Genomic DNA, 14,334 nt, shown 5'->3' with positions numbered 1-14,334 from the left:
GTAGCGCCCTCCGCAACAGAACTCAACTATCCCTTTAATATGATGGAGAGACATGACTACATAAGGACAGCATAAAAATACCAAGTTATTGTTAAACTTTCAGATTATCAGAATTCCAATTTTTCAAATTTGCCTTAACTTCATTGACCTTTGTATTAATTTTATTGTTATTTTCATTGTTATTTTAATTATCATTCATCATTATTATTATTATGATTATTATGATTATAATGATTATGATTATAATGATTATTATTGTTATTATTATTATTGTTGTCGTTATTATTTAATTTATATTATCATTATAATCATTTATTTTTTTGTTGTTGGAGGGGGTGGGGGGACTTGGGAATTGGCTTCTGACGTACCTTCTTCACAGTGTTGTCCATGCCATCCTTTAGGGCAAGTGCAATTATAGCCATCTAGTAGTTCTTCACAGGTCCCTCCATTCCTACACGGAGCCGAAGAGCACTCCTTAATATCTGGAAAAAAGGAAATAGGTTAAAGGACACCTTGACATATTTGAATCAATATTACCATCATAATCATAATCATAATTTCTATTTTCATCATTATTAGTAGTAGAAGTAGTAGTTTAACAAAATAAAATGAAAAGTAATAGCATTACTGTAGAAAAAGTAGTAGCGTTTTATTATCATTATCACCAGGAGGGGCGACGTCTCAATGGGAGAAGTTGTCTTGTGACAGGGATGTTCAAGGTGTTCAAGGTTCGAAACCAAGAGGACGTGAGAGGACCCCTGATTCCTTCAAGCATACACAGTCATGCTTAAGGTCCAGTAGATAGGTCTCCGATTGTGAAACACAAGGTACTGGGTTCTAATCCCTGTCGCAACACTTATATGAATCTTTTGACATTAATCTATAGTTGCCATACTTCATCCAAGTGAGGTAAATGGAAACCTAGCAGGAATAAATCGCTTTAAATGCTCGAGTGCTCTAATGGCAGCCTTGCAAATGACAGGGTAATAATAATAATGGAGCTTCAGGAGTGACATGGTGCCAGACATGAGTACTATAACATTGTCCACTTTCGTATTATTGTTGTAAATTATTATCATTATTATTATTATTTATTATTATTATTATTATCATCATTATTATTAATAATATATATCGTAGCAGTCAGTTATTCAAACAATCAAACCATCGCCATCATTTTTATCATTACTAGTGCCCGTATCAACAAAGGGAATTGTGATATTGACTGACCTGTGTCACAGTTGGTACCAGTCCATCCATCGAAGCATACGCAAAAGTATTTACCGTGTACATTAGCACATTGACCATTACCACTGCATGGATTCGAATCGCATGGATTAATTTCTGTAAAGATAAGAAAGAAGGTGACCGAGTATGAACTGTTCCAGTAAAGGTGAAAAGGTGAAGTTTGTGAACAGGTGAGAAATACAAATTTTATGTCAGTTTTGTAAAATATCGCTGTGGAATTGTCCCCTGAAAAATAAGCGATCTTAAAATGCATTTTGTTTCCGACGTGCGATGAGAAAATGCTGGACATTTTGGACTAAACTGTCAGGCCACATGTATGTGAAGTCCCATATAACCATTTATGTGTGCGGTGCAGTGTAATTTCAGCAAAACTGATTTAATGTCGTATGTGTTTGATGATTACAAAACACCATAGTATACATAGACTGTTGAGAACCACAACATTATCCGTACTCAATTGTGTCTAGACACTAGACACTCTCATTCGCAACGTAATTTCATTACCAGAACTCAACCTTTTTTTCTTCATAGAATACTAGAGTATAACGTTCTTCCTTGTTTGTGCGTAAGAGAGAGAGAGAGGTTCGCACCCCATTGAATTGTATTTATTTATATTCTATTTAATACTTCCATTTAATTATCTGTTTGCCTTTTGCACGTTTACATTTATATTTACCCCCCCCCCCCCCACCCCTCAAACAAATTAAACGTGGCAAAAGAACAGGTTCGCTATTCTAAGCAAATACACATATTACATCAAAACATCCCTTTCCATCCCATTGTCCCTATTTTTTCTGGTTTCCCTTTGTTTTACGATTTTCGATTGAGGGAACAGAACCTCTGTGCACCCTGTAGCTCACTAGGTATGTTGACCCCCGTTTGTGATACCTATGTGAAATTGAGAAGGAGAGACATGGAGAAAGATAGAAGGGTTAAGCGTATGAATATTGTTCGGTTAAGTTTGGTTCGGTGAAGTAAATAATGACGTACCCTCTTCGCAGAGAGCTCCTCCGTATTCAACAGGACAATCACAAGAGAAAGCGTCTATTTCATCGTTACAGGTGCCTCCATTGGTGCAAGGATCAGAAGAACATTCGTCATCATCTGTATGACCAAAAAAGGCGAAGGAAATATGTTCATGTAAAGAGAGTAATAAAAATGAGAATAAACATGATTTTAAAGTTATAGACCAGTTTTTGGAAACGCCCCCCTCTCAAAAATGAAATGGAAGCTCTTATTACCAATCATGTGAAAGAGTATGTTTTTACTAATCCGTGATGTTAAAAATTTTGCCGGGAAACCGCCTACTAATTGATATATTTGGTAAATTATCATATCTATCCGGCCTGGATAGATATCGCGTAGTCCCATATACATCTTTCTGTGTACAGTGCATGTAACTTTACCAAGACTGTACCAAATTTCTTATCATTATGATGATTCCAGAACCCTGCTGTACACACCAATACTGATATGCTAGATAATCAACCTTTTCTGATCAATTCCTCAATGTTTCTTTCACAATGCAATCACATGACCAGAAGTGGTCTATACCTTTAAAAACTAATGTAAAATTATACAATTTTCTACAAAAATAAATGTTAATCAGTTATGCAGAGGACTTGTTTTGTTAACAAAATAACGTAGATATTAAACATTTAATCGGGTACGGGTTTCAGCATTTTCTACTTTCTTTTCCGCTATGCCAAAGAATGAGATAGTAGAACAGTCATGTAAAAGTTCGATATACTACTTTCAATGTTGAACAGTGCTTGTATAGCGATGAACATCTGGGGAGTGTTCACAAAAACTAAGATCGACTTTAAGTTGTACTTAACAATGACAGGCCGTTCATGGCACTGTTCTCACTATTTTCTGGCATTGGTTTCTCAAGAGACGAACAAATCATGGTCACATTATTCGTTTGCTCGTTTGCCACACGCGTATTTTTGCACAAAACAATATGCACGCATTCACAGAAGGATTGCCTTCTGCAACACGATGGCTTGGCAAAATGACCCATTTTTGGTCTTGATTAGCTCCATGACAACCCAATAAACAGTGTTAAAGATAAATTTTGAGTTCTGGTTTTTAAAAAAAAAATTAAAAAAATGAATTCTCACAGAATCAAACAAAACTTACACGGAATGTTCAAGATTACAAATAAATGTCATGTGCTAAACAGTTTTGGAAGAAAATGTATATTGGCTGAGTAATGAGCATAGAAAGATAAGAAAATCAGGTAGTACTAGCCCCGACACCATTTGTGTAGTCCCATATACATCTTTCTGTGTACAGTGCTTGTCACTTTACCAAGACTGGGTCAAATTTATTATGATTTTGATGACTCCAGAACCTTGCAGTGCACACCAATACTTACATGCTACATGATCAACTTTTTCTGATCCATTCCACACCTTTTCTTTCACAATGTAAGTACATTACCAGAACTCACCTTTATCTTTAATGGTATGACATAATCTTGAAGACTATGGTACATCTATCTCATGATAAATACAGTGTTAACGTGGCATATACAGAGTTAACTTCAAATGAAAATCAACCAATAGGCTGAGAGAGTGACCGTGCTTAAATGAATAAATGAAATGAAATGAAATGAAATACTGTCTTACCAATTTGACAGTTTGGACCACTCCACCCCTCATGGCAAAAACATTTGTAAACACTCAGCAAACTGACGCAGTCGCCATTTCCTCCGCAAGGGTTTGAAGCACATTCGTCAACCTCTGTTAAAACAAGGAAACAGTTTATAATTTATGTGATAATAACAATTTTTTTAACATAACATGTTTTTTGTCGTCTAATAAGATTGTGGAGTGAAAGGGAAATTATGATACAAACTAGTGGTCAATTTAGAACACTGTGTTCATATGGCATCCCTCTAGTATATGTGGATACCTTAGTTCAGTTTGTTCTTTTCATCCCATACTTCTCCTTAATGAGGGATGGCATCCGTCCTAATTTCCTACATAAGGTACACCCCACTCGTTCCTCTCTCTCTGCTCTGCGCTGCTTGAATGTCAATCTCAGTTATATTGCTATGCAATCCATGCCAGACTTCAACTTTTCGTGGCATTACCACTGATCTCCGGAATAATAAAAATTATAAGAAGATAGAATGTACTTATGTCCTATTTTGTACAACGCGTAACCCAAGATGCCTCAATGAGCCTCGGCCATGAAGGCCAGGAAGAATATTATGGGTTACCTTCATCCAGCGTTTTGATTTGGAGTGGAGACCGAGAAAGACACATCAAGTGTTGTTACATCGTGTTCAGCCATAGATGTATTCACATACTAGGCAATTCAACGAAGAAGCACCCTCCTCCCGAAAGGAAGTGTAAATTCTGGATTTGGGGGTCAATTACCGTCCTGTGCCCCCCTTTTGGAACTAAAACTAGAGTACCGTAAGTACAAAACCCATGTGCCACCTGTGGTACTGTAGTGTCCCCTATTAGGTTAACAATTTACAAGATAAGAAAGATAAGAAAGTTATGATTTTTTGAAGTTTGCGATCAATCAAACACAAATTCCTATTCCTCTCATTTTGCTGCTTCTAAACCAACTTAATATCAAAGTGAACCTCGCCTTTAAAAATGATATACACTTCCGAATCTTATTCACGTTCATGGGCACTCAGCTAGTACATATACAATTTAGCCACATCAATGGCAGTAATTACTAAAGTCAAAATATAAATTCTTTTATAGAAATGTTAAATAAAATAAAGAAGATATTGTTATTTGGTGAATACTCGAACCTTTTGATTTCGAGTTTGTTTATGTAACTATTTCATTTACCATCTACATATATTAGTTCGTCACATCGATATGAATGACATGGTAGACTTTTCAATGGAAAAATGCTGTCAGTGGCCTTTCTTCGAATCAGTAAAAGATTCGTTTTAGCTGCAAATGTGAGGGAAACTTGAGGGAACTTGAAACAGGACAGCTAATAACTATGCCTACCATTTTAAATGTATACATTATTTGAGGTCATTACCTGTAGATGCAGTCGTAGTAGACATGTGAACATCCTGAAAAGAAGAATTACAAATATGTTTATATATATATATATATATATATATATATATATATATGAATGCTGGGGTAAATTTAGAAAATTAAAATTGAATAAACATGTTATTCCGTTATTTTACGTCTTTCATAATACGGCAATACATTCCAAAGTTGATTACCTTCTCGATTAGAACCATTGTAAACGTTCTGGCTGAGTACTATTTTTCAATTAATAATCTTTGATGAATGACAACGATAAAATACAATGTATTCCAGTAACACTTAACTTGGCTGTACTTTGAACCAGTTTCATCTACGTGATCTTTTTATAATGCAATTCCACATTTCGGTGATTTTGAAATATTCAGAAAAACATCTTCTTTTCTACACTTTGTAATCGATCATTTACGAATGACAACGATACAATTGTATTGTGAATACACCACAAAGAAGTCAAATAATACTTAAACCAATAGGGTGTCCTTTGAACCAGTTTCATCACATGATCTCTTCATAATGCATTTCCACACACTTCGGTGATTTTGAAATATTCAGGAAAACATCTTTTATTTTCACCGCAAGAAATATTCAGCGTCCCCAGTGTAAAGGGTTCAAAGTTACATATGTGGCATCGTTGCAAGCGAGAAATTTCATTTGGACGAACAAGGGTAAATTAAAAATAGATCTTTTATTCAGGAGGTTCCTAAGAGCCCTGTTGATGATAGTGCTGAATCTCATTGAAAGAGCCCACCCCTAAAAATGTTCAACTCTGTATTTTTCCAGGTGATACTATTGTATCGGTTAAGATTGGTTTAGTTGCTTTGTTCCTATATAATATATGGAATTATGCATAAGATGCATAAGTAGGTCGGGACTATTATTATTCTCGTTTCAAGTACATGATAATTCATTCAGCGTTTAATGTGATAACATTAAAGCCCCACTGTCCTACTTGTAGCAACTTCCTAACTTCCTAATCGGTGCCTGTTGGTCCCCCATGATCCTCATTAACTCAGCTCTCAACTAACATAAGAAAAATTTTCTTATGTTAGTTGAGAGCTGAGTTAATGAGATTGCCACCTGTCAGTGACCTCGCTGTGTGGTCTAATCCCTTCTGGCCCAGTAGTATGACGGTCTTTAAAACTAAAAGTAAGGTCTGGTATCAAAATGTCATCGAACTTTATCTTTATCTAGTTGGTAGTTATATCGAGTTGTGTATTGAACGAAAATGGGTTCTTTGGCCCAACATAATAAGCAAACTATAAACGAAAAACGTGTCCACTTCAAAGCACATCTCATGATTTCCATTACTCATTAGGAAAACGTGTGTCGTGCTCATATAGGAAAGGACTATTAGCTTAGTCTTCCTATATTACTTTATGGCATATATTGTAGTCCTGAACATTCATTGTAAGTTTTGAAGACGCTATAGAAATGTATTTTCCTTCAACACCAGAACTCACGACTACCGTTATATCTGATACCAAGTTTTACCAAATTACCCTGTGGCTGTCTAGGTTGATGCATGTCTACAGACGGATGTTCCTAGCGTTGCAATAACATGCACCCCCTTTCCCTCTCCCGTCCCCCCCCCCCCAACTTTTTTTGTTTTTGTTTTTGTTGTGAGCCAAAAAAAAGTGTATGTAAATAATGTTAAAAGATTTTAAATATTATTCTTAAAAGTCAAAATGATGATGAAGGAACAGATAATTCCAATCGAGTCGAATCAAAATAATGTAAACCTGTAAGTGATCTGGGTTAAATGCAATTTCATAGCATGAATGGAATAGCCTTATCTGGCCAATATCATGGTTATTTTACCTGTCACTTTATTCATTTTACATTAACTTTGTTTTCCTTCTTTTACGGTTTTAATGGGCGCGCTTGGCTTTTAACACAAGAGAAGGGGGCCTTCTATTTACTTTGTACTAGAGCATTCATTTTTCTCTCTAAAAGGGGAAATCCCTATCGATGAAATCCTAGCAATACAAACAAGTTTGAACAATTTACAGAAAGAACAAACACTCTGCGCCTTTTGACCGGTATCCTACGAGCAGAGCTTTAAGTTTCACCAGTCAACCATAATAATATTAATGATAGGCATTTCTATAGCGCCGTCTATCTAGAAATTCTATTCCGAGGCGCATTTATTATTACCCCGGCTTTAGCCTAGCTGCCATTACACAGCGCTCCAGCATTTCAAGGTATCAATTCCTGCCAGGTACCCATTTACATGTGGTTCGAACTTTATTTCTTTACTTCGGGTATAGCTTTATGTTTGGCCAGTGATCCACGTGGTTCGGGCTTGATTTCTAAACAGAATATGTCGTATCATAGTTCAAATATATGATGGGTAGAATTTAATATGAATATAATGGAATTCTCTCAATTGTCGAATGTCCTTTTTACCTTATTTTTGATATGTCCGTTAAGGACTTTCATTCTTAATTCTGCATTACATTCATATAATACTCGAAGTTCTTCTAATTTTTATTTAAATAAAATAAGACTAATTTTAACTAAAACAACTATATTTTTAAAGGGCCACAATTGTGAAATAATATACCTCATGATATAAAATCTAGTCCATCACTTGAAGTTTTTAAAAGGAGATGTAAATCATTTCTAATCTAAAAAAATAAATGAAGATTGATTCTGTACACGGTCAGGTTTTTGTTTTGTTTTTATTTCCCCTCCCCCCCCCCCCCCTCTATTTAGGCTTTAGTTTTTGTACGGTTTTTTGTAATCACCTTTTTAAACAACAATATTATACTGTATTACTGTTTCGGTGGCAGCACTAATAAAGCCTTTGGCTTTCCTAGCTGTCTCCACATTCATATGACATTTTTGTTGTTGTTGTATTCTATTGTAAATGTTTCTCTTTAACTTGTACGCTATGTTTTGTATTTTGTATGTATTTTATGATGTTTTTATGATAAATGAAACAAAGATCAATACAATCCTAAGCATTGTCCAATATATATCACTCTATCTCTCCTTTAATCTTTATATCTCTATCCCTCTCTCCCTTTCTCTCCCTCTCTCTGCCTCTGTCTCTCTCTGTCTCTCATTCTTCTCCTGGTTCCCTGTGCTTTCTGAATTCCCCCCTCCTAACCTCTATTCTTTACTTCCCTCCAACCCTTTTGTTCTCTTTTTTTGTCTCTTATTTCGAACGATCTTTTCATTATATATGATTGTGGAATAGATTTGAACAATAATTACCTGTTCAGCGAACTTTATTGATTTATATGTAGGTGTATTACACTGTATGTTATCTCTCAATACGATTTGATGGATAATTGTACTGTAGTTTATTTATGTCGGTATAATTATTTATGTTTTTAAGCAATGTACACAATTCTGCAATGCAGCCATGTGGCTTGAAGTGGAAAATGTATGTTTAAATAAACCCTTACCATTACCATTACCATTCTCGCCATTATTAAGACCTGCTAAAAATGGTCACCTTTTCAGTCATAATGTTTTACTTAAAATTAAGTTGTGTAACGTATTATCGGTATGAATATTAACAATTTTATTTATGAAAAATATTACTTTCCACTCATAATTCCCCTAAATGTTAAAACTATTTAAAACTATTTATTTTCATGGCAAACGATATATTACTTTGAGAAGGTCAAATGTTTGAAGATGGAGCACCCTCTAGTAAACTTCTTTTACATTGTAATCTTTGAAGGCTTCCATGGTGAAGAAATATTTGAGCAAAGCTTGCGGTTACACCATGCAAGTATTCTTTCGAGAATGAGTAAGTGGCCCTGATAGGGGCCCACTCATGCTCGACGTTTTGCTAGGTTACACTAATCATCTTCAATAATATTGGGATTTTACGTCTTCTTCCCAGTATAATATCAACGTGACAGTAAATCATCCTCAAGATACTTTGTACATACACGTAATAGATGATTACTTCGTTCATGTGAAAAACAAATGGAAGATAATAAGGCAGTTTTACTCAGAACTACTCTAAATGGTGACTTGTATACTTGTCTGATCTACAAAATATTGAAGAACTGTCCTGTATTATTTTGTTATGGTATTTCACACAACTTGTTCGCCTTAAAAAAACCACCACCTCCTCTCCAATCTTTTTATCCCCTCTTTCCACCAACTCTTATTCTTCACTGCTTTTGGTTTATTACAACCCTTTATAATGTCACACCAGTACCAACAGTATATTATTTCATGTATGTGTATAATAGAAATGTTTGTCAACTGAAATTTGACATTTTTCACCGATTTAAAAAAAAATCAATAGCTTTTGACACAAAGTACTGAAAGCCTATCTGCACCAGTTTGGCCAGAAGGGATCAGACCTCCCTGAATGGTCACTGACAGGTGGTTTTCTCATCAAATCAGCTCTCAATTAACATCAGAAAAAGAGGATCATGGGGGACCAACGGTCACCGCTTAGGCATTAGGCATACATTGTTTGCTATATAGAGAGCGCAAGTAACCATAAGTAGTGCAGTGGGGCTTTAAAACCCCTTTAAAGTAATGGGAGCCCCAAATTCGCCATATATTTGATGGCAAAATTTCACCTATATAGTATCATATTTAAAAGAGGATGTCATTTAAGACAAAATTCTGCAAATATTTCCCCCAAAACATGTATTTAGAGACAAATAATTGATAAAAGAATACATATTTGGCAAACGTATTAAGCTTGTATTAAAAATTCATGCTTGCAAAACTTGCTCGCAATCTTACAACAAACTTGCTGTAAGTTTACAGGAGCGCAATCTAAAGCCCTTGCAATCTTGCAGGCCGACCAGTGTATGCCATGCAAGCTTGCGGAGCTTTCGGGGGCGCAAACTAAAGCTCCTGCAAGCTTGCAGGCAAAGAGGTTAAGCCCTGCAAGATTGCGAGAATGCAATCTAAAGCCCTTGCAATATTGCAGGCAAAGAGGATATGTCCTGCAAGCTTGCGAGAATGCAATCTAAAGCCCCTGCAATTTTGCAGGTAAAGAGGATATGCCCTGCAAGCTTCAAAGCTTGCAACGGTGCAATCGCAAGCTCTTGTTAGTTTGCAGGCCAAGAGTCTGGCCAACTTCTTACACAACCATATAAACATAATACAGATAAATCAAATGAGTGTTACCAATTGCCCAGTGTTCAGTTTGTTACATTACACAGCTTTTTCAAATACAAAATGCTATAACTTCTTTAAACAATTCTTTAGTTATTACAAAAAAGGCATGTTGCAAACATTTAACAAATACTTTCAAACTGTTGTTCGAGTGTTTGCATGATCTCATTTGTATAGTACAGTCCATTTCTGTGTATGCTAGGGACAAACTTCATCTATGACCACATAGCATAAAAGTTTACACTTATACACGAATGCACCATTTTTTTGGTCAATAATTATCTCAAATCCTTCGATTCTCTGCTAATGAGGTCTACAATAGAGCATCATTGTATGGTCATATACACATAATATAATAATAATAATACAGATCTCATATAGCGCATTATACCTTTGAAAAAGACTCTCAACATGCTTTAATAGGGAAAAAGAGGTGAAACATAAGAAAAAGCTGCAGGAAAATATACACTGTTGGTCATAATGGTGGAATAATTATTTTTACCCCAGTTTAGGGAAGGATTTTAAAAAATTATTTATTTCTAATAGATCTAGATAATGGCATACATTCTCAGATTTTATTGAATATTAATTTGCGAGTGTTTGTTTTGCGTGACTGCTTAATCATATGTGTTCTACTATGCTAATCAGCTAAGGGACCTACGTCCTTAAGTCATAATTGACAGTAATGAGGATTAAAGCCTCACAAAAGGGCACTAATATATAGCTGATCGACATGATTTTTATCCTGGGGCCTCACAGTAACGAGGCCATGATTGCTTAGCCCCTGAATCATGACTGTACGCAGTGTTTGCTAGGGTACGCGGCCCCTTCCACAAATCCCCCAAAACGAAGAAAATGCAATAAATTGTCAAAAATTCATTGCATTTTCCCCCGGCCCCCAACAGGAAAAATTCCTCTGTGGGGCCATGCATTGAACCATAATACATGACCCCACAGAGGAATTTACTGTGGCCTCGTTACTGTGAGGCCCCAGGATAAAAATCATGTCGATCAGCTATATATTAGTGCCCTTTTGGAAGGCTTTAATCCTCATTACTGTCAATTATGACTTAAGGACGTAGGTCCCTTAGCTGATTAGCATAGTAGCACACATATGATTAAGCAGTCACGCAAAACAAACACTCGCAAATTAATATTCAATAAAAACTGAGAATGTATGCCATTATCAAGATCTATTAGAAATAAATAATTTTTTAAAAATCCTTCCCTAAACTGGGGTAATAATAAATATTCCAACAGTGTACATGTATAAACAAGCTTGCACGCTTGCCACAAGGCTGCCAGTTACATAAATTCTTTTACATTTTTTTAATTATTACAAAAAATTAAATTTCAAACTGCTGTTCAATATTATTTACATAATCTCATTTGTATAGCACAGTGTACTTTTGTGTATGTCAGATGATATGGACTAAACCCCATTTATGACCAAATTATTGTCACTATAAACATACAGCACAAAATTTGATATATTTATGCACACTTTAAGTGTAACATAATTAGTTCATACCTGTGATTCTTTGCTAATGAGATCTAAAAATAGGGAATCATTGGATGGTCATATACACAGATTATAATAATACAGATCTTGTAAAGCGCGTTATACCTTTGAGAAAGGCTCTCGACATGCTTGATTAGGGGGGGGGGAGTTGAAACGTACGAAAAATCTGCTGGAAAAATATATAAATAAACTTACGAGCTTGCGCAAGCTTGCACCCTTCTCTTTTCAGATTAGCTGAAAAGCTACCTCATTGGCATTTTGTGGAGCCATGCATGCTTGCCGCAAGGTTCCCAGTTACAAGCTTGCAGATGTTGTGATCTGCTAATAAATTTCCTCTGTCCTGATTGGCTGACAGATAATCTTATTTGCATTTCTGGAACCGTGCAAGTTAGTAGCGAGCTTGAAATAAGCTCGTAACAAGCTATGTAGAGGAAGCTTGCTTGCACGTACTGCTAGCGTGTGGCAAGCCTACACCAATTTCCAAAGGGATAGTCGACTTCAAACACATTTTTGGGGAAAAATTTGCAGAAATATGTCTTTATTGACATTCTGTTTCACATTATGATAAAATTTAAGTGAAATTTTGCCATCAAACTTTTTGGGGCTCTCATCACTTTAGACGGATATTCAACAAAACATTTTATAGACAAGTGACGTTGTGATTTCCTATGAAACTGTAAAACGTTTACCCCTGTATACGGCTGTATTTCGTTTGTATACGGCAGTAGATCTATTATGAAAGATTGAATTCAATGTACCTTTCAATTTCAGCTTTAAGATTTCTGACACTTTTCTGAATTAAAATGGCTATTGAAAAGGACCGCTAACATTTGGATTTCAACAAATGAATTCGATTTTGACATTTTACAACGCAACACCTGAACATGCTGAATGACTGTGAGTGACACCCCTCCTAAATAAAAGTCTTGCACTTTGAAGGATGAACTGATGTACTTACCCGACATCTCAACATCCACAAGATGACGTATATCCAAATGAAACGAGCCATCATTATCAAGGGACTCGTCTATACGATGACGGCCTTGAAGACTTGTGAGCCGACTAAACTACATTAGTTATAACTGCTCTCTAGCGAACATTGTACTACACACAGGCGCGTACGCAGGATTTTTTCAAGGGGGAGGGGTTTAACATTTATAAATCGGGCCGAAAATTTCGCAACGACTCAGCCAGCCGCTGAATAAGCGGGGGGGGGGGGGGGGTAAGAGGTCACCTTTTTTTTGTTTGGTCTCAAAAAAAATCACAACGACTCAGCCGACCGCTGAATAAGCGGGGGGGGGGGGGGGGTACGCACCTGACGCGCCTGACTACACATGGTTGCAGCCAATCAATTGGAACCACTGAAATGAAATGAACTAGAATAGAGCAGGTGAGTTTTCAACCATGACTTGTCTTCCTCTCTTTGTCCGCGGTTTGCAGGTTTAGGTAAGTCAAACGTGTTGTAGACAGGGGCACCCATTTCCATTGGCGTACTGTGAACCCACCCATTGGAACCATGGTGGGGGGGGGGGGGGGGGGAGGTAAGGTGGTCTTCCTCACATAATCAAATGCAAGTTTTACCGAGCTTATAATAAAGGGAAAGCAAATGCGCTGAAAGGTCTCCAATACTCAAGCACACAGTTCAAGTTTTAAGTTTAATGTTCCACATTTTACAGAAAATAAAATAAAAAATTATACATTACAATTTTAGTATAAATAAGCACATGTTAATGATTCTCAATTCATATAATAGATAAAGTAAAATGTGAGGAATCTGTTAGAAAGCAGTGCTTGTATAATATAGGTTCCTGGAAAAAAGTAATGTAGATGATGAAAAAAGCAGTAGAGAAAGACGTAATTTAGAGGGGAGATTTTAAAACAAAAGGAAATAAGGACACAAAATAATGCATTGGCACCATTACTCGGAGTCACCCTGTTAATATGCTTGGTAAGATGCCAAGATTGCGAAAAATCCATTCACTTACCCGATAATAAAATAAATTTGAATGTCATGAAACGGCAACATCTTTTTTCCTCCACTTACAAAACAAGCAATCGCACAGGAACATTAAAACAGTTTTTACTCTCTGCTCCGTGGTAGTGATTATTGTCCCATTTTGTTGCTATTGGTGTGTAGTATTGAGAAAATTGAATAGATATATCAGGCGCCGATCCAGGATTTCATAGGGGGAGGCCCAAATTTGAAATCAATTTGAGATTTAGTATGCTGTGCCGGCTGATATTTCGCTCAGTTGGGGATGGGGGGGGGGGGGGAGGTATTTGAGAACGAAAGGATTCAACCAAATCGGATGAGAATATCCCAATAGCGCCCGCATGCGCCGTAGTACCATGACTAGAGCTGCCCACTGTAGAATTCGGTGGAGCTGTCTGGGAGCTATCTTCGCAGGCGCCCCCTTC

General features: G+C 36.4%; 1 protein-coding gene across 1 annotated transcript in view; it reads right to left on the bottom strand.

Annotated features, from left to right (window-relative positions):
- Positions 1 to 12,973, bottom strand: part of LOC105439422 (neurogenic locus notch homolog protein 1-like) — a 38,247-nt gene extending 25,274 nt beyond the window's left edge. Inside the window, exons 1-6 of the mRNA XM_030980214.1 lie at positions 12,875 to 12,973; positions 5,272 to 5,305; positions 3,882 to 3,995; positions 2,239 to 2,352; positions 1,231 to 1,344; positions 369 to 482 (exon numbers count right to left, since the gene is read on the bottom strand). Coding sequence (XP_030836074.1) covers positions 369 to 482; positions 1,231 to 1,344; positions 2,239 to 2,352; positions 3,882 to 3,995; positions 5,272 to 5,305; positions 12,875 to 12,928 — 544 coding nt within the window. The 5' untranslated portion in view covers positions 12,929 to 12,973. The remainder of the gene's footprint in view (positions 1 to 368; positions 483 to 1,230; positions 1,345 to 2,238; positions 2,353 to 3,881; positions 3,996 to 5,271; positions 5,306 to 12,874) is intronic.
- Between the last annotated feature and the right edge of the window lie 1,361 nt (positions 12,974 to 14,334).

This window comes from Strongylocentrotus purpuratus, unplaced genomic scaffold (assembly GCF_000002235.5).
Source record: "Strongylocentrotus purpuratus isolate Spur 01 unplaced genomic scaffold, Spur_5.0 spur5_scaffold_11, whole genome shotgun sequence".
Lineage (NCBI taxonomy): Eukaryota > Metazoa > Echinodermata > Echinoidea > Camarodonta > Strongylocentrotidae > Strongylocentrotus > Strongylocentrotus purpuratus.
The sequence above is the reverse complement of the archived record's forward strand: the minus strand, read 5'-3'. Positions and strand labels throughout refer to the sequence as shown.